The 20,196-nt window shown below is 34.7% G+C and overlaps 1 protein-coding gene across 2 annotated transcripts; it reads right to left on the reverse strand.

Annotated features, from left to right (window-relative positions):
* Positions 1-5: 5 nt before the first annotated feature.
* LOC106174136 (uncharacterized) lies at positions 6-19,474 on the reverse strand. Of its 2 annotated transcripts, none has more exons than XM_013555550.2 (4): positions 18,840-19,474; positions 9,897-10,086; positions 9,504-9,590; positions 6-4,212 (listed from the first exon to the last, which is right to left on the reverse strand). In XM_013555550.2, exons 1-4 carry the CDS (start codon positions 18,924-18,926, stop codon positions 2,306-2,308), a joined length of 2,271 nt encoding a protein of 756 aa, XP_013411004.2. In that variant the 5' UTR covers positions 18,927-19,474; the 3' UTR covers positions 6-2,305. The 2 variants fall into 2 exon arrangements, with proteins under 2 accessions (XP_013411004.2, XP_013411005.2); XM_013555551.2 differs by lacking the exon at positions 18,840-19,474 and adding an exon at positions 17,282-17,492.
* Between the last annotated feature and the right edge of the window lie 722 nt (positions 19,475-20,196).

Genomic DNA, 20,196 nt, shown 5'->3' on the forward strand with positions numbered 1-20,196 from the left:
TTAACTTCCCTTTTCAAGGATCTTTTAATTTCATGACAATTACTTATAATACTATGATAGAAATGGCCGTTGCATCTTTGAATGCAAAATAATGATCAGTCATAAATGCTCTTACAAAATCAACCAGGAATTTAAATTAATGCAAACAATAAACATGAAGTCAACGTTGATCCAAAAAATACTGTGGTCATCTATGATAAAACCAAATTATAGTTAGGTAGCCAATCATAAAACTATTTAATATTTTTGACATCTATGATGCATTTCCATTTTAATGGAAGCTATTTAGTTTGCTCAGAAGCCAATTCGCTCCATTCTGTAAAAATTGTGAAGGTTTACCACAAATTATGCTTGACTTCACTTTCTGACAAGTTTTAAGTATGTCACACTACCACAAAACATAGAAAGCTCTTAGACCGATTGGATTTACACTATAATGAGGGTAGGGAATAACCCCCCCCCCCCCCCCCCCTTTATCACCAAGATTAAAACAGCTTAATCACCAATTACCAAGACACATTCAGGACAATCACCAAGAATATTCCTGAATCACATTTTACACAGAATATTGGGCTCAAATAACGCATCACGCTTGAAAAATAAGGCCAATCACGCGGAATGCAAAAGGTATTCCCTACCCTCTTTACTGGCCTAGTTGCAACCAGAGCATGACTCGAACACTGGTGTAATAAGCAGATCTTCACATCCTCTTTCACTCTGCAACATACAGCTGTGAAGGCCACATGCATATAATTGTTGCAACTCTGGCTGGGGCAGTTTGAAATTGCACCTGGCCTTTAAACTGTACAACAAAAGCAACAGACAGGTCAATTAAATTTCAGTGTTTCTTCACACATTGTTACAAGAGATTAAAACATTGCTTATTTTACAGCAATACTTGATATTTTAAAATAATAAGGCTGTCAGTATTGATGTCCTTGAGATAGCAGGAAAAAAATGCACTTTCTATAAAATTGATCAGATGGCACTAGTGGGATGGGATTCTAGCTTGAAAGCTATATACTTACATAAACTGACTTTCCCAAAATAATAATAATAATAATAAATAACATTAAGGAACAAGTTATCCTAGTATCCTTTTTGACAGATAATGCAAGTTCTTGTAAAATTATGGAAGATGCAAGTCTTTATGTTCATGATTGATTATTCAATAATATAATAAGGATAACATGTGGGTCATATATGGCACATCTTCAGAGTGAAGACTAGAAATTAATTTGCTCTAGGCTCCTGGATTTTCACACCGTTACAGTTGAACACAATTATAATGGAGTAAATCAAAGTCACCATAAATGCACAATATAACAGCATTAAGAGCTATAATGTTATGAAAATGGCTTCTAATAACACTTAAGGCATACAATGCATTTTTAACCTCTATGTAGGAAAATAAATTCCTGTACATTTCAATAATTTGTCCTAAAAGGTATCCTTTTTTGGATTTATACATCAAATCTAATTTTCAAACTAAAAAGTTTTCTCCAACCTTTGAATTGTTAGTCAACTGATCCCTGCAGTTGGACTTGGTTTTTATACCATTTTAAATAAATAATGTAGTTCTAAATGACTCATTTGAAGGACCATGTTTTCCCGAAATTTCAGGAGGAAATGTCAACACTAGGAAATTTTTTGGGGGGTTTTATCATATTCACTGGTGAAAAAAGAAGCTTTGCAAAATATTTAGACATAAAATATGACTTGGGGCATTTTCAAATGTTAGTAGTATTCCTTTAATCACCAAGGTATATCCTATATGAAACTGCTGAGAAAATTATAATTTATTACCACTTTTTTTAGTTCCAAATTTATATTGTTAGCAGTAAAAGTGAGATTCACTAGTCCCCAACCCCATTATAAACAAGACTTAATGCTTGGAAACTTAAAACTCAAAAACATGTTTGTAGATTGTAATTTCATCCTTGGTTTGGATATTGTGAAACTTGGTGATCAAGGGCAAAATAGTTTAAATTTTCAATGAAATAAACTTTTTTTCTTTATAAATGTCTAATGCTCATTGTGTGCCTTAAATACAATAAGATTATTTCAGATGTCCAGAACATTTCAATCAAAGAAACTATTTACACACACTCCAAAGTTTTGAGAATTATTCATTCCACCACATGTCAGCTAACTTTCTTGTCACTCAGACCACCAGAACACGACTTCTTTTTTACACAAAGAAAGCATCATATGCTTAATTATTTTCTCCACAACACATTTTGTAGCATGCATCTCTTTTACTAGAAAAATCAACTGAAAAATGATCAGTTAACATTTTATATCTTTACTTTGTTCGGATTCTCCTCACTGTTCTTCTCTTATTATCAAATATGTCTCTCATTGTATAGCACTTCTCCTCTGAATCTCTCTTGGGCACACTAGGTGCATCCAGAATAAGACTCCTCCTCATTGAATAAGGGGGATCAGGATTTAACTTCCCTACAGAAGAAACTGTTGCTGAAGAAGCTGAAGCACCATTTAAATCACAACTGCTGTCATTTGAAATTTCTGCTTCATGGACAATATGTGGTGCCACTTTGGCCTTGGATTTTTCAATGACAACAGTCTCTCGAGAAAGGTTCAGTGCTTTCTGGATATCTGCACTACCATTACTGGAAGTGCTGTCCAATCTGGGTCTTTTAGTGAGTGGGGCCACGTCACTTGCATCACTGTCTTCCCCATCCTCATTTGGACCAACCTCTAGTTTGGGTGTCCTCAGTATGATGCGCCTTCCAGGGTCAGATTGGCAGGAGGCACATGTAATGTGGTCCTTACATGAAGCTGGTGTAGAAGAATTACTGTGTTGGTCTTCTGAAAGGGCCTGGTCTTTCTGGTTACTGGCATTTGAACATGGATCAGTGTGATTTTTGCAACTGTTTGCACTGTTAATGTCACTGACATTTGCACATTTTTCCACATCGTCTTCATGGGTGACATTGCTTGTATTGTTATCCCTTTTTTCTTCAGACCTCAGATCAGATTTGATTGGAACTGGAATAGGAATAGGCAGTGGTATAGGGATGGGGAGGAATATTGGGTGTGGTACAAGAACAGTGACAGGTGGCATGCCTGCTCCCATAGGGGTCATAAAAGGTGGGGGTGGTAAGTGGGGGAATGCCATAAATGGTGGCAATGGAGCTGGGGATGGATGGGGCACATCTGATAGAGCTGATCCTGGCCGTGGTGTCACTGGGGTTTTCCTGGCATCTCCAGTCCTCTGTGGTGTAGAGGATGGAGAAGAGAAAGTAGCAGATGGAACTGACACTCTCGGATGTGGAAACCCTGCTGGCAATCCAAACCTTCCCGGAGTGCTAAAACGCATCATGGACTGCAAATTTTTCAATGACTGGTGTGATCCTAACATCCCTCCTGATGCTGCCATGAAATCCTGGTACATCAAAGCTGGTCCATATCCCCCCGGGGGTGACCCTAATGCTGCTGCAGAGGACAATGGTGGTGGTGAGATACTACTGCTGACAAAGCTGTGAGGGGTGCTGGTGGTGGAATTGGGACTGGCACTTCTCGCAGGACCTGGCTGATCTCTAAATCTTTGGTTAACGTGATGACCATGGGATTTTTCTTTCTGCTTGTGGTCTGTGGTGTTACTAAGAGGGGCTGTATGGCTTTGCTGGCTGAGTCTAGCAGCCACACTGTTAATGTCCTTTCCATTTCCTTTTGATTCTTTTTCTTTCAAGGAGATGGGGTCATCATTTATGTCTTCTTCCTCCTCTGCCCCACACTTGTCATCTCCTTCATCTGTTTCAGTTCCATGGTTCTTGGTACGATGATGTTTCAGTTTTCCTTTCATCCACAGGTCTGGCGTGATCAAAATCTGACCAGATGCTGGACTCTGTGATGCTAGATCTGACTCAACTTGTGTCTGTATCTTTTGCAAATGTTCTTGTGTCTCCCTACAAAATATGTTCATCTTGTACTGATTCAGACACTTTTCACTGCAGAACTGCAACTGTTGTTCTCCATCTTGGAAATCCACATAATTCACAGTATGCCTGACATGTTTGCACCAGTCACATATCTTGTTCTTTTTGAAAGAAGCTCTGCGACACTGTGTGAAACAAAGCTCACTGCAGAACGCTTTCACTCCAGCAGGTGTTCGTAAGGTGAACAGCTTCAGTCCTGCTTTTTGGCACCAAGCACACAGAATGTAACCAGATGGCAACTCTTTAATACCTGTAAATAAAAGAAAAGATGAACATATTTATATTAGACATATTTGGCATATTTCATATTATACAACATTATCAGCCCTGGATCACTTTTCATCTTCACTCGCTGAAATTAAAGAGTACAAACTCAATGAAAAAAAAGCCGATTGCAGTTGCCTTTGCAGACAAAATGTTCAAGTTTAGACTGACCATCAACTTTGGCAATTTGGATGCCCCTTGCCATCTAATCCCACGGATAACATCCCACAAAAATTGTAGAACTTATAACATCCTAGAAGCATCAAACCCAGGACTGGTCAGAGAGGCAAGAAAGCAATGTCTCAAATGAATGTGGTTTGTCTGGCTATGTGAAGTCTTAAATTTTAAGTCCTACTATCTTGGACTACATGTATCAAATTGTCAAATTGAAGACAAAAATTAAGATGCAGCATGCAGTACTTATGTAACCAACATTGCATGGATCAAATAATGTAAAGAATGTACAGAAAAAACACATGGAGAACTAAAAGTTTCACATATCAGTGCTTCACTCTAGCCTTTAAATGACATGAGGAGATGGAATTATACCCCGTAGTCCTTGACTAAGCTACCATGCATCTATGATGCTGTTATAGTGAAAAGTCAACTAGGATTTGCTGGTAATGTAATGACAATGAGAGAAGACGGGCATCCAAGACAAGTTTTGCTCAGGCAGACAAAGCAAAGAAAAGTATAAAAACAGATTAAAGGAGCTTTTGAGAACAACTTCTATAGAACTACAGCACATGCACACTGTAGTTGCCATGGACAGGACCTAAAAGGACTCCTACATTATTATACATTAATTAATGAAAAAAAAAAACAAAAACAAATTCCCAACATATTTACTGTTCACATATCCAGAAGCCTTAATGTCAATTTCACAGACAACATGAAGCAAATTAATTCAATATTTTCTTAATTCGTCCTTTTTATCAAAATATTCCAAATTGCCCTTTCCTATTCAGTTACCTTTTTTAATCCCAAAAAATGAAATAATGACACAATACTTATATATATAATGACATCAATGTTTTGTTAAAATACAATTTAAAATCACTGATAAAATGTTTTTATATTCCACAACATTTGATTCCCTTTTAAAAAATATGGATAAAAGGATAAAGGTGGATAAAAAAGGTTAAAAACAAATAATTCTCACAGATGACTTTATCCAAACTACTCCATTATCTTGTTGTAAACATACGTATGTTTGCTCATCAAGCCAAAAGTACAGTTGTACAAGATTTTTTCAGCAAAAAAAATGCCAACAAACTCTCTAGTTACTCCCAGGAAGCCTTCTATGTGCAATTTAATATTTGTTATAGCACAAAGATGCCAAACAGCTGAAAGAATTTGAGGAAAGGAGATTGATTTAGACTCACATTACTACCAAAATCATAGTGGTAATTTTCTCAGGGGAATGAACAGCAGAAAGATTCCATGTCAGTTCATATGCATCATCCACCTTAGCAATATTTTGTAAGTTGTAAATGAGTTTATTGGAAACCAAGACAACAGAAGAACATAACACCTTCACTTTGCAGAGATCAGGTGATGTCTTTTGTACTTTAAGGTCAAGCTACAAAAGATGGCTTATATTTCTGCTGGTTTCAATTAGCTCCTGATTTTTTTAAACTTTCAATGGGCAGATGTTTAAGTTTGCTGATGAATGTTCTGTAGACCTGTTACAGTTTGTTAAGCATCATCCTTCTTTCACATCATCCCTCTTTGACAAACTGCTGGTCTTAATCAGCAGTAACCTCATTCTACTACTGAGCTTGCAATTTGTAGTTAGGGTACACACACACACACACACACACACACGCACACACACACACACACACACACACAGGTATGCACCGACGGGCATGCACACATACATCATAGCATCTCCCTAGTTGTGAGATTATACCTAGGAAGAAGACAGATCTGGTACACAGACTCAAAAATGGTAACCTTACCCTTGACCTGTACTTTTTACAGATAGATTTCTACCCTTTTTCTCATTAAGACCATACAATGCCCTCCCCCCCCCCCCTTTGAAATATTTACAGGAAACTTTTGTTAATGTTCATACTTCAAAAATTTAATTCTAACATTATTCTGCTTTTTGCTTTTCTGAAAAGACCTACAGGTAAACTTTCTATAACTTGATTGTATCTTTTATATCTTTATGTGTTTTATATCTTGAATGTGTAACTCATCTATGGGTATACTACATCATGGCAAAAGTTGTCAGTGACTGATCAAAAGCAACAAAATACAACCAGAATGTGTTCATCAGGTAAAACAACCCCCTACCCATTTTTTTTTGTAAAATTTTAAGAGGAAAAAATAGCCAACCCTAAGATTCTAACCTTTTCAATGGTAGTCTTTTTCCTCATGCAGCTCTCCCCCTCCCCCTCCCTAAGGGGTTAATTAATCAGTGAAATGTTAGCAATTGCCATTATGCTTCATGAAACTTTTTGACAGCAATATATGAACTGGAAACAGATTAACTGACTAATTACTTAATCAATCCATCAATGCCCATAAAACAAAGTAATTACCATACAGCTCTTCAAAGTATATTGTGTGTGCATGTATCATAGGCTGTTTGATTCTATGAATTTTCCTTTAATTTTAAAAACAGTAAGTCCATGAAATATTGCACTGACAACAGTGCAAACTAATTTTTTCAAAAACTTCAAAATAAACATATCACATAATTACAAAGTCAATTTAATATTAGGCTCCAAGTGAAAAATATGACATTGTTAAAATGCTGATTCAGAGTAAAGCTCTGCCTCAGGCCCTTTTCAAATTTAGTGGACTAAGTCTTTTTCCTCTTTCTAACCCCTTTTCCAACCCTTTCTCTATATTTCTGGATCACTGAACATAAAACTTTTGTTTTTCTTATAACTGAAACAACCGAACAAGACTCTGGCTGTGTCACATCACACCTCTTAGACTTGTTGAAGAACCCAGGTAATATGTCACATCTATTCATAGTTACAAATGGCAACAGGTCATTGAAAATGCTGATCAAAGTATTTGGTTTAGAGGGGTATCTCAGATTGCTTCTTTACTTCTTTGCACTTTGATATCTGACTTTATCGGAGTTGTCCTTCAGTATTTTTTCCCTTTATTTTACTAACAAATAACTTATAAGTTCTGACAAATATGTTAACTTTGCAGAATTTTTGATAATAAAATTCTAAATATCAATGTATAATACAATCTTATCAACTTTTCTGTAAAAATTTACCATATCCCTCGATTGCAGACTGCCTGGCTTCTCATGTCTAGCTAGTTGTGTAATCAGAGATATAAGCAGAAACATTCATGTAAAAGACTACATGGCCAAATGTTAAACTTGATATTTTAAAGTGTTGTATCCTTGCAAATGTAATGTGTGTCTAGTGTAACCCAAGCCTGAAGGTCACCAATTTTCCAGAACTGAAGATTAGATTCTGTTCTTTGGCAGGCACATAACCAGGGGGAATTCTTTGGATTCAAAAGAACTGCCCACTTTGCTATTTCAAAACTGGCACCTGGTATTTGCCAGAGAAGTCCCAAATTTTGCCTCAATTCAAATTAGCATCTGGTTTCTAATTTTATTGCCTTGTTTTTTGGACAAAAGAATGGTTATATTCACCCAAGCTTGTTTTAAACCTTGATGAATGCAAATCTTCTTCATTATCACAAAATGCAGAGTAAAAGGTCCCTAAACTACTAGGTTATTCTATTGACGAGTCCATAACTGCACTTTAGAATTCCCCCTTATATAATTTTCTGATTATGGCTCTACCTGGTATAAGTGAGAAAAACAATGGAAGCATTGATTAATGGTAAACCTAGTTAATTAAAATGGGACCTTAAAGTTGTTTTATTTGACAAAACATGTCAGATTCAACATGACACCAAAAGGTAAAAGACATACACAGTATGTCAGAGGTTCTCTTTTTTCCCTTTTTGTCTGTAATAAAGCTATTATTTTCTCTTTCTTAAAAATTCATTATGATAATTTCTTTTTCTGAGAATACATGTCAAAAAGATTAGAATCAGAATTGGAAAAGATTTAAGTAATATATCAAATGCATCTATCATACCAATATTGAAAAATGGCATATTTATTTCAAAAGGAAAAGAAGTTCTGAAAAATAGTCCTAAAAGTTCCTCGTTTTCTGAACACTTTTATAGTGAAATTTTCATTTTTCCTCGATGGATAAAAACAGAACCACTTAGTCTAGGCATGTTTATATATATCTAACCAAAAACCTATGATAGGAAACATCTCTATAAACATAAATAGCAAATGGAAAATTATGTAACTCCCAGAGCATTCCAGATAAACATACCCAAGTAAATATGGAAAAAGAGGTATAGGATAAAAATTCTTGAAAAACAAAATTAATCTGATACACTAGCCCTCTGTCAGGATCTTGACATAGTTCTGTTCTGGAAATCCATAGATGTTGGTAACCTAAGTCTGGGGTCTCGTCAGAGAACAGGTGTATGGTTATTGAATGCTTCACCAAGTGTAATTCCAGCTCAAAATCTCCACACAACCAAGCTGATAACAGCAACACACAAAAGATATTGGATATCACATGTGGGTAGGATACCTATACCATTACTTGCAAGGCTGTTTGATTTCGGCATAATTGCTGCTCCAGTAGTCGGTGACATTTCTCTATTGCAGATGCTTTCTATGATAGAAGTTGATTGGGGCATGCAATGACATGCTATATAGAAATACCCCCAACTGATCATGTGAAGGCCAAACAAAAACCACTTAGGCGTTTGAAAAAACTTGATACTCCACTGTTCTCAAAGACTAAAAAATTAAAAAGAGTTGTGAACTGGAATTAGCATTCTTTTAAATGTTGTAATGTTTGTGTCCTGAAATGATGAGTTTGACTCCTGCATTAAAAAAATCGTTGGCATGTTCTTGATCTGAATAAAATCAAAGTGAATTTTTCCTCATTTATGATCTTACTTCTCATAAACTTTTCCTTAACAGGTCTAAAACTGATTCATAATGTGGCATTAAAATGTCCAAGTTATCTACATTTCTTTCTCCTTTTTTGTTAATCACTTCAACAAAACAAAAATTAAACTACTTTAATAGAATAGAATGGAATAGAATAGAACACAACACAACACAACAACATAACATAAAACACTTCAATAATAATCATAACCAAAGGGGTTAGTGCCTTTTCTTTCACTTTTTCATCCACTATGACTCACATCTCTTGTGTTCAACAAGTGAAAGACGTCTTAACTCACCTTTGGCTTGCTTTGCTGCTGCTTTATTTAGAGCAGAAACCAAGTTCTGGTGTTGAGCTGCGAGCAGGGAGTCTGAATGCAGAGAGACTAGAAAAACAACACACACATATAAATATTGTAGGCAAACATTAATTATAAGCAAGTAAACTAACCATTGTCATAAATAACATGTACATACTGCCATACATGTCTCATTACCATGAGCTGATATCAATGCAACACATCTAATAAGATTATTTTGGGAGTGTCACAGGAGGATCTTGTACTTCTAAATAAGAACAAATGGAAAACTATGCCCAAGAAAATGGAGAACTATTTTTGACTTTGATCACCACTTATGTTTATTTTTCCAAACCTTTTTCCAGGTCAAAAGTTCTGTTTTTATACATGTACCTGCTCCTTCTCCTCTTCCTCGTATCCTCCTGCTGTCCTCGCTGCCATCTTCACTGCTGCAGGTGCTCTCATTATCCCCTGGGGTGCCTGAGGCAAACCTCTGCAGGTCAAGGGCTTGAGTGTCATTGCTGTCCACCTTGTCATACCCATACCAACCAAGGAGCTCATTCATGGTGTTCTCAGCAAAATTCTGCAAAGACAATTATATTGTCAAAAAAATAAGTACACGTAAGAGTGAATTAGTTTCAGATAAATTGATGCACTTCACAAATATTGGCGGATGGACTCTGAAGAGAAAACTAAATTTTAAACCACTTACCTGGTGTATGATTAGGTTTCAAATCTCTTCAATTGCTCTTAAATGATCTCACAAAGAAGAGTTTTGAATCTAATTATGATCCAAAATGATTTATTTAACCTCTGTTCATTGTTTAAAACACAAAACCTCTTCAGAATATGTCCATCTTATAACAAGCCACGCACAAACACAAAAGAAGACATGGAGAAAAATATGTTCAATAATATATGTACATATGTATATGATTGGACTGATAAATACGTACATAATGTACTTTCATTCATTTTCAGAGTATGACTAGCTATACATGATCCAGGGCAATCTACAGATTGATTTTGGACTATATATATTTCAGACACTCTAGGGATAATGTTACACTGGTAATGTAAGAGACACTACCTCGTGAAAATACTATATTTTACAGAGTATTTAAATGTTCATGTCACAATACACATGTTATCAATACCAACAACCAACAACTGCAACAAAGGAAGCACGAAAAGAATTGCAATAATGAAAAAAAATAAATGCAATAAATACTATTGGAATCAATTGCAAAAGAATCAGTCAAAAATAGTTTAAATGAATCCCAAATATCCAACAGGCTTAAATATGAGACGCATGTCTGCCTGAATTATTTATTTGTGATATCATATTTCAGAGCAAATGGATAGTTCAAGGTGATTCAATCCTAGACCTTCCTCACACGATCAATTAAGCACACAGAATTCTAACAATAAGTGACAGTAAATTTCACTTTACAGAATATAATAACCCTATCAAAGCACTGTTTTATCAGCTTCATATCTTTGTATTGTTTGATCTTCAGAACAGTTAGAAACTTATTTGCATCACCAGCAAAGGTTTTTTATTATTAAGTTTCTCGAACCAGTTGAAAATGTCAATATGCATCATACACCTTGTGGATGAAAAAACAACAAAGAGCTATCCATTCCTGGTAGACGTTACAAATACTGATATCTACCATGAGAAATCATACACCATGAGAAATCACAAAGGAGATTCATTGCTGGAATATGATATGTTAAGATTCAGAAGGTCAGGATCTCTATTGTGGGCACATAAGACACCAAAGTTGTAAACATGAAAGTCCTGAAAAAATAACAGATAACAAAGGTATTATATCATCATTGCTTTTTTTTTTCAATTATATATATTCAAAACATTCGCTGAAGCCATCACAGCTTGAAATGTTCTGTAAACCCTCATCAGTTGACTGCATTACCCCAGACTGCAACTCATGACACTTGAATATACCAGTCAACATTTAACCCTTAAATTTAAAGTTTGTAAAAATTAATTAGTCAGTCTGAACACCTAGCACCTCTGATAATCATGACAATGTGTTGAATGAAATACTAAGGCTTGGCAAATTTAAGTAAACATGTTCTAAATCCCATCAGCTATTGATATTTGTTTAATAAATATGTAATCCTGCAACCAATGCTGTGTCAATAAAGGTCATTTGTCAATCTAAACTTTATTATTTGTTTATCACTGCTATTACAGTGTGTGTCTTACAAATACACTTGTCACAAATGAGGTATACATGTATAGAAATATATACAGCACATTGTTGTTTATAATCATAAATTTCCTTCATTATCTAATTAACCTCAGAAACATTTAGTTATTTAATTGATCTTTTCATATTTCTTGATCATGGCATTAAGACAAACGTACACTTTCCCATACTATCTAAATTTAGTTTATTAAAGCTAAGCGTCATGTTAAGACAAAATCATTTCAAACCAGCCTTCTAAACTAACTTGTCACCCTTGAATATACTGATAATTCATAACTGCAATAGCATTAAATTCCTATCACAGTTGCATGCAAGTTACACTTCATAACCAAATTATAGTCCTGTGAATATTGACATATTTTTTAAGGGGCGTGGTAACATATTCAATGACTGCAGGAAAATTCTGACTGTCATCTTGGTGGGACAGGCTCACTGCAAATGGTAATCAAATGCCAAGCTTATACCCTAATCAATCATGGTGTAATGAGATAAAATGCCAAATTCACGCTCAAATGGTAAAAAGATACATCTGAAATAAGAAACTTAATAACAAAATTAATACGGACTCAGCTATCTATTCAAGTTGGATTCATTTCAGTGGAGCAGTCTCAGAGGACAGTCATTCCATCTTCTCTTCTGCTGTCCTTTTCATAAGAAAATGGGTCATTGTCAAAAAAATATTTTCCCAATTTATCTGCATTGCCCAGGAAATCATCTAACGATAAGAATTTGTTCATTAATATATATCATACTATAACAGACTTCCTTTAAAAATACATAACAATTTCAGAAAAAATTATTCATTTATTTCTAGAATACTTCCTACTAGTGCCTTCATTCATTGCCAAAGTGAAGATAAAAAGCATTCAAAATCTTCTTTGAAGGTGCAATTTGATAAACTGCTACAATGATTAGTAAACAGAGTTGTTATTCCTTCTTATTTCTCTGTGAACATGGGGAACATGCTTTAAATAGTTTTCAAAATGGCTTTATCAATAACTTTAGAGTAAAACAGTGTTTTGATGACAAAACACATACAACCTACATCAAGTTTCAATCTAAATACAATTTTGCAAAAAACGTTGACCATTTCAGGAGGAAAGAGTGCTTATTCTTGTTTACACTTACATGTACCTTCATATTTATTTATTTCATTATATTTGGATATCATGAGACTCTCGTGTCGTGAACCATGCTATTTACAAACTGTGTTAAGATGGCTGACTACTAAGGTTCGCAGTGGACAGTGAATATGATTATTTTTTGTAATACTGATTAAGGCCATTTATCTGTCATTTTATGCTTTAAAAGTTTAAATTGCCCTCAGATAAGTTCAACAAGAAGCTATTTGTACACTTAGAATGCACTTTAAATCCTACACTTTAACAGTTTTTGACTGATGTTTGTAGGTAAGTCAAACAGGTAAAGAAAGAAGGGATAAGCAATACGGTAACATTTTTTTTGGCATTTGTACTTTGGGCAAGTGCTTTCCCAAACTTTTATTCAAATTCACTTGCTGCGGCACCCCTTCCACAAATAAAGGCTTGCAAGTTTTTTAGCTTGGAGATTTTTTTTATTTTCACCTCCACCAAGGTGGTTGTATATGTTTTTGCCTTTGTTGGTTTGTTAGGTTACATCCTAATCCAAAAGTAACATACATTTTTAATAAATAATGAGAATGAAATTAATTAATAATGGGAATTGACCTGCCCTGACATTGGTTTGCCCTCCCCAAATACTCTTGTACTTAAATTGCTATTAATTTATTTGTTGATTTATTTATTTGTTTATTCTTATTTTTGGACAACCTCAGTCAGGTGAGGTAAAAGTCTGACAACTATATGTAGAAAAAAGTCACTTGCCTATTTGGGCAACTAGTATTTTAACTTACCTCATGACACCAACTTACATGTAATTTGTTCTGAATTACCATACAAGTCTTGTTGCCAAACTCTGGGAAGATTCCTTTCTTGCTGGAACTAATTATCTAGACACCATTTTCAAAATCACAAATTATACGAAAACTTGTTTTCTGACCAGTTCCTTAAGTCAAATTGGTCTTTTTTCATACTTTATGTTAATATAAAATCAAACGAAAAAGAAAAAAGTCTTACCATATTACTTTAATAAATGCCAATAGTAAGTTCTATTACCACAAGCAACTGCAGTATTAAAAACATATCCTAGATTCTCAGAAAACTAAACAAGATACTACACTTGCGAAAATGTAAAATTCTGGACAGTAAAGCTTGAAAATATACAGATGATTTTAACAAAATAAGCTGATTTTACCTTTATACTAAACAAAGTCTACTAGCAATTTCAGGTAAAACAAAAATATGTTTTGACACTTATGGGGTATATATCACAAAAATAACATTAAAATAAACAGCTCAAGCTGACATATGGACAGACAATGCAAAAATGTCAACAAGTTCTTTGTGCTGTCATAAAAAAAGGATTGTAGACAAATTCTAAGTAAGCAAAAAATGCATTTTTAATCAAAGTGAGCATATAAGCGAACTTCTTCTTTAAAGATATAAAACAATGCATTATCAAACAACAAACGCATCAAGCAATCCTTTTCTGCAACAAAGTAAATAATTACCTGCAAGAGAAAAATGAACTGTTTTTTCAAAACTGTACTTTTTTTTTCTACTGAAAGTGATATACAGTCAGTCATTAACATGTTACCTACTGGTCATAACTCAATATGCCACCTGTAGAAAGAAATCGGAGATTGTTAATAAATGTAAGCTTTTCCATATCACTTTCTGTTGAACAAGCACAAGAAGGCATCTACAAATATGCTAATAGGAGCTGCATTTAGAATGAAATCCATTAAGGTGTTTATGTTAGACTACAAACCAAACTTAGAAAAAATTATCTCAATGTTTAAGGTCTTTAATATTTTTATTTCATTAAGTTTTCTTTCTTCACTTTAAACTTTTTAATTAAGTTTTTTCAATTATATTTTGAACTTTCTAGGAATAAGTTTTCTCTCTTCTGTCAAGTCATATGAATGTAATTCATTTTTGTAAGACAGTTTTGAAAAACAAAGGACTATCAAGACGGGCCCATCAAGAAGACATATTTGGATAATGCAGATGAATTTTAAACAACCGAATACTCTGATCACAATTCTGAAGCAGTAAAATTTCCCTCAATGCTTGTTGGAAACCCACTGCAGTGAGCAGTATACTCTGTCAGAGGAAATTGCTGATATTCAATCTCTCTGTATTGATTACACAATGCTATTGAAAACTAATAATATCTTCACAAAATGCTACCAAACACAAAAGCTGTAGGGATTACATTAAATATCAAAGATCTTTTCAAAGTACATTTAATCTTTAAAAGGAAAGCAACACTGAAGCAGAGGAAATCAGGAGTATCACATTGCAGAGCAGGTTATTTGTCCTGGGTAAGAAGAGAAGCTGGCATGTCGAGAGTAACTGTTTTTAATTTGCAATCAGAGCCCATAGATTTCAAACAGCCAAGAGATGAAATTAAAACTGCCAAGGAAGCTTCTGGAGGTATTGATTAAATGTGTAAAAAATATCTCTATACTCTCCCAAGTGAAGTCCCCGTTCTGCTGTCGCAGTGCGCTCCAGCATGCATGCATTCACCCTAGAGAAACCAACCCTTTAGGCTGAGCCATTTTCTAATATTGTTGCAAAGAAAATGGGAAAAACAATACTGCTGCATGCATCCCCAAAGACCTTGCAAATAAAAGATATAATGTGGTAAGTGGGCAGTACACCACAGCAGGAGCTTGCGATCCTGGCTCTGGTTGAATTTTCATTTCCCTTGCAAAATGATACCCTTCATCTAAAAGCAAGCAAATGCCAGGTTAAGGGCCTCTGATACCAGAGCACAGAGGTTCAGTTACTTATTTTTAACTCACTTCAACTGATAGTTTAATGGACTACAAAATGGGAAAAGGATGGGTGGTGTGCAATTGTCATCAAACACAGAATATAATCCTATTGACTCTCTGGGTTTAGAGCACTGCCATGATAGCACACTGCGCTGCACCTCTTTTCTGCTGTGAAGTGCTTTCAGACTTATTTTGAACACGTTGAAAATTATGACTAATTCAATGAGTTAATCTAGGATGCAAACAGTCTCAAGATTGGCCTAGCTGAAATTGGATAAGGGAGGGTTAGGGAGGCAGACGCTGTGAGGAAATGGCTAAAAATTCTGGCTTTTGACAGATCTGTAAGCACAACTCCAATGCTGAGATTAAATTACTAAAAGACAAATACAAATGGTAAACATAATTACCGGCATGGAAAAAATTGATGCAAGAAGACACTGCATAAATAGATGGTTTGAAGCCCATTTGACGCCACACATTATCAAATTACATACATTTGCTCAAGCGATCAGGTAACATCAAATGGATTTTGACTTTCATTTATTGCATAAACACATTCTACAAAGAAGGGTTAGCTTTCATATTGGGTAGTCTTGTGCATGTAATTTCAGCATTACAAAAGCTGATCCTGCCAAGATTAACTTTTTTCATACAACTAGATTCGATGACAACAAAAAAAGAGAGAGAAGAAAGACCACTGGCTCAGTTTTCAAAAGAATACAGAATGAAAAAATTACACATCTGTGCATAAATCTAGACCACATTTTGTGCTAACTAGAACTGATTAACACATTTCTGCCTGGGAGATTTTCTTTTTTTTTTTCTTTTTTTTTTCAGATATACTTTCAACCACAGAAAATTTAACATTTTGCCTCTTTAAAGACATGTATACATAACTTGGTTAACCACCCATTAAAACCCCAATGTCTACCAATACAAAAGTCATCGATATGTTTTCAATACAATTAATTATTATCCTTTTAATAATCAAACGATAAGTTTTCTTCCAACAATATAGAAAAGTCACGTATAAGGCATTTTTTATACATTTTTTCCTTTTCATACTGATCTGGTGTAAAAGTGTCTGAAGGTAAATGTTTTATGGGCTCTCCACCTGGGTGGTGTTACCTGATATGGGTAAATATCTGTAATTATTATTCACTAAGGAAGTGGTATTGACAAAACTAACTTTCACGCTGTTTGAGCTTGAATGTACCAGAAGAGCACACAGTAAAATACAACAATCACCACACTGAAACTCCTTAATGATTAAACAGAAATATATAATACAGCATCAAATTCAGTAACAGGTGACTTCAGTTCTTGTACATTTTATTGTTCAAATGTACAATAGCTTTGTGTACTTCTTAATCTAAGATAAAGACAACATTACATCGACATGACAACATCTTCAAAACAGGACAGGAAAACATGAATGGTGAAATTGGTAAAAGCTACACAGAACAGTATAAAATTTACACACGCAATTTTTCCAGTGGTCCCTTCAATTGCTGAAACAACAGCTATAATGACTCCTTTTTGAAATGCACCTGCCATTTAAAAGGTATAATTTCTGTTAACCTAAAATGAAAGGAAATTGAAAGATAAGCTCATCAAGCAGATAATTAAAACAACAATTATGCAAGCAAAATATGAATTACCATATCATCGGTGACTCCACATCCACCTCATAACAACCAATTCTGGCACAAATGCACACAATTTTCAATCTAAAATCTGCATGGTGAAAAAAACTTCAAACGCAGACTTTCAAGCTGTTAGAAGGAAGATATTTGATACCCCAGCAAGCTATCTGCTCCAGTGGCCTGACCTAGCAGTGTTGTGGATAACCCATATCATTTTGCAGCAGCTGAAAACAGCCTGCAATACTAATGCCTGCAAGTAACCAGTCCTGGAAACAGCAGCAGACAGGGTTCGCCTTGTGTATGTGTTTGGCTCCTGCTTCAGACATGAGGCAGTTATGAACACAGTTTCCTCTCAAGTCTGTAACATCAGTATAGTTTTACCACTGAAAACACCATGTCAGGTAAAACATAACAAACTTGAAGAATGATATTATCATGCCTTTTTCAGGATATTAGACCACTTTCATCTTGATGCATTAAAACTCCATTTGTTTTTATCTAAAATCTAACAAGTTAAACAAATTGATACGTACCTTATAAGAACAGTTATTTGTTAATACTGACTGATATACTTAAAATATAAGGATAGGATATTAGAGTCACATTACTAATGCCAGTTCACAATTTATGGATACCATAACTCAGATGCATTACACTGTGGTCTAAAGAAAATTATATTCTAACAAATTCCAAATATCTTCAGACTTGAGTTTTTGCCAAAACCCTGGCATTTATTCATCTTCAAGCAAAGTTAAATTTTCTTTATCATCATAAATTAAAAAAGTAAATCAGAAACTGATCACACAACACTACCAAGGAATTTTATGTTAATGAATCCATGTTGCCAATGGCCCATAATAATGCATAAATTGGCAGTGGCTTATAACAAATAATTTAAATAATCTGAATTTGACCTTATTTCTAAATTTAGAAACTTTCAAGCTTTAATCAAACAGGGCAAGACATGTACTACCAATATATTCATAAATTTTGAAATCTGGTAAAAACATCCCTTTTATACCCTCTCTCTCTCTCTTTTCTATATCATCACTGTGATGTTTGTTTCACATAACTGATATTTCTTCAAGAATTAACTTATATTGGTAAGCATGTGTATTCATGCATTTTCACACACACACACACACACACAAACACACACACGAATTGGTGCACAATGAAAACGCTTTCTTATTCTTCCTTTTTTTCTTGCACAAAATGTTTTTATAATCAATATTTTATGAAAAAATAAATGTCATTTACGTGTAGCTCTCGTATATATTTCCTTCATGCTTTCACACATTCTGGAATGGGTAATTCGCTGGTGTAATTGCTCACTCTGCGCATTTCATTTAAAATTCTGAACATGCAATTTGGAGGGATCAGTTGTTTAGGTTAGCTACAAGAAACATATCTGAATTACCGCCGGTTAGAGGATTCCTATAGCACCTGACTACATGTTACTACCGCGATCATTTCATCTCCTAAGATAGTCGATCGTTTTGTGGCGCAATGTTTTCGATTCCGTGATATTACACTACTGCTGTTCTCTACTCTGCTAGCAGACGATGTTTACCTTGATGTCATCTTTCGGTTCTTCTTTCACAACAACTACGGCTTTCCCCTTCTCCTTCAAGTTTGCTGCTGCTCCTTCTCCTTCCATGGCTGAGCCTGATAATGCCCGTTTCAGCTCTGGGCGAATAATATCGACGGGGATGAAGAAACTTTGACTTGTAAGCTGAGACGGCTGCTATTTGATCCACCATATTGAGTTTCGTTTCACACATGCGCGTTGCTCGAGCCGAAGAAAAGGCAAACAGGCGCATAGTACGAACGCTGATTACTAGAAGGTCTAGGTTGGCTGTGATATTTACTTATTTTTATAATATTATCGAGGTTTCATTTCACAAATAAATACAATCGTTGATTTTTTTTAGGAATTTCCCCAGATTTAATTGAGAAACCAATTCTACACAAAACATCGCCAGCGCTGAGTCAGCTTCTACGGGCCAGCGGGTGGTGATCGAAAAGGCAACAATAACGTAAAGCAGGTACAATTTAAAGGTGCCAACAGATCTGAGAATTTTGTATTTGAATGACTGCCATATGCAGGGAACGGTCATGATTTCTACCTTTTTTTTATTTTATTTTATTGTTATTATTTTTAAACAAAATTTCAATTCTTCTGAACATTATTTTGGTTCAGACTTGAGTCAAGGCAAATATTCAAACCACTGGTTAGATTACCAAGATTAAAAGAGGGAGTATGGATATGTTCTTTTAGTAATGTAAGTCGTAAATTTTAAGATAGCAGCCTTCTTACATAAAAATGTTATTGCATGTTTTCAACTTTTGAAGACAATAACTACAGTTTTGGTTGTGTGCGACATGTTTTTATGGGATGAGATTTAATCCGTACATATTTAATATACAGGTTTATTTAAACTGGGGTTGAAAAAAAGTGGGCATTTATTAACCATGTTCTCATAATCAGAAGTTTCAACTGACTGGAAATTAGAACAAAATCAGCTTTTTTATGTAGCCTAAATAAATATGAATGTGCATTGTAGTTTTGTCTTACACCCTATCATGACCCTTGAATAGATGAAACCATCTCTAGCTTATAACAAAAGACATTGATCCTGTCATATGTTGTCATTGTGCCTAAGAAACTCCTTTTTTCCAAGGTTAGTTGCTTCATCACTACTATTCAACCTGTGCATATATCACCAGAAAATGTCTCTTTTTGTTGGAATGATACATTTGAACAGTAATGGATACAGTAGAGCAATAATGTACATTTACTCATAACTCATAATTCACTATCACTGAGAATTAGTGTTAAAAGAGAACATTAACACATGTACAGCTGCTTCACATTAGCCACATCATTTCTTCTCAAATATGACAATGACAAAAAGAAATATTTTAAG

Source organism: Lingula anatina, chromosome 1 (assembly GCF_051362555.1).
Source record: "Lingula anatina isolate TDL-2025a chromosome 1, LinAna3.0, whole genome shotgun sequence".
Lineage (NCBI taxonomy): Eukaryota > Metazoa > Brachiopoda > Lingulata > Lingulida > Lingulidae > Lingula > Lingula anatina.

Coding starts and splice junctions, on each gene's coding strand:
- LOC106174136 (XM_013555550.2), bottom strand. CDS start 18,926: ATGGAAGGAGAAGGAGCAGCAGCAAACTTGAAGGAGAAGGGGAAAGCC. Junction 10,087..18,839: donor AACCGAAAGATGACATCAAG/GTAAACATCGTC, acceptor TTGTCTTTGCAG/AATTTTGCTGAGAACACCAT. Junction 4,213..9,503: donor AGCAGCAAAGCAAGCCAAAG/GTGAGTTAAGAC, acceptor TTTTATTTACAG/GTATTAAAGAGTTGCCATCT.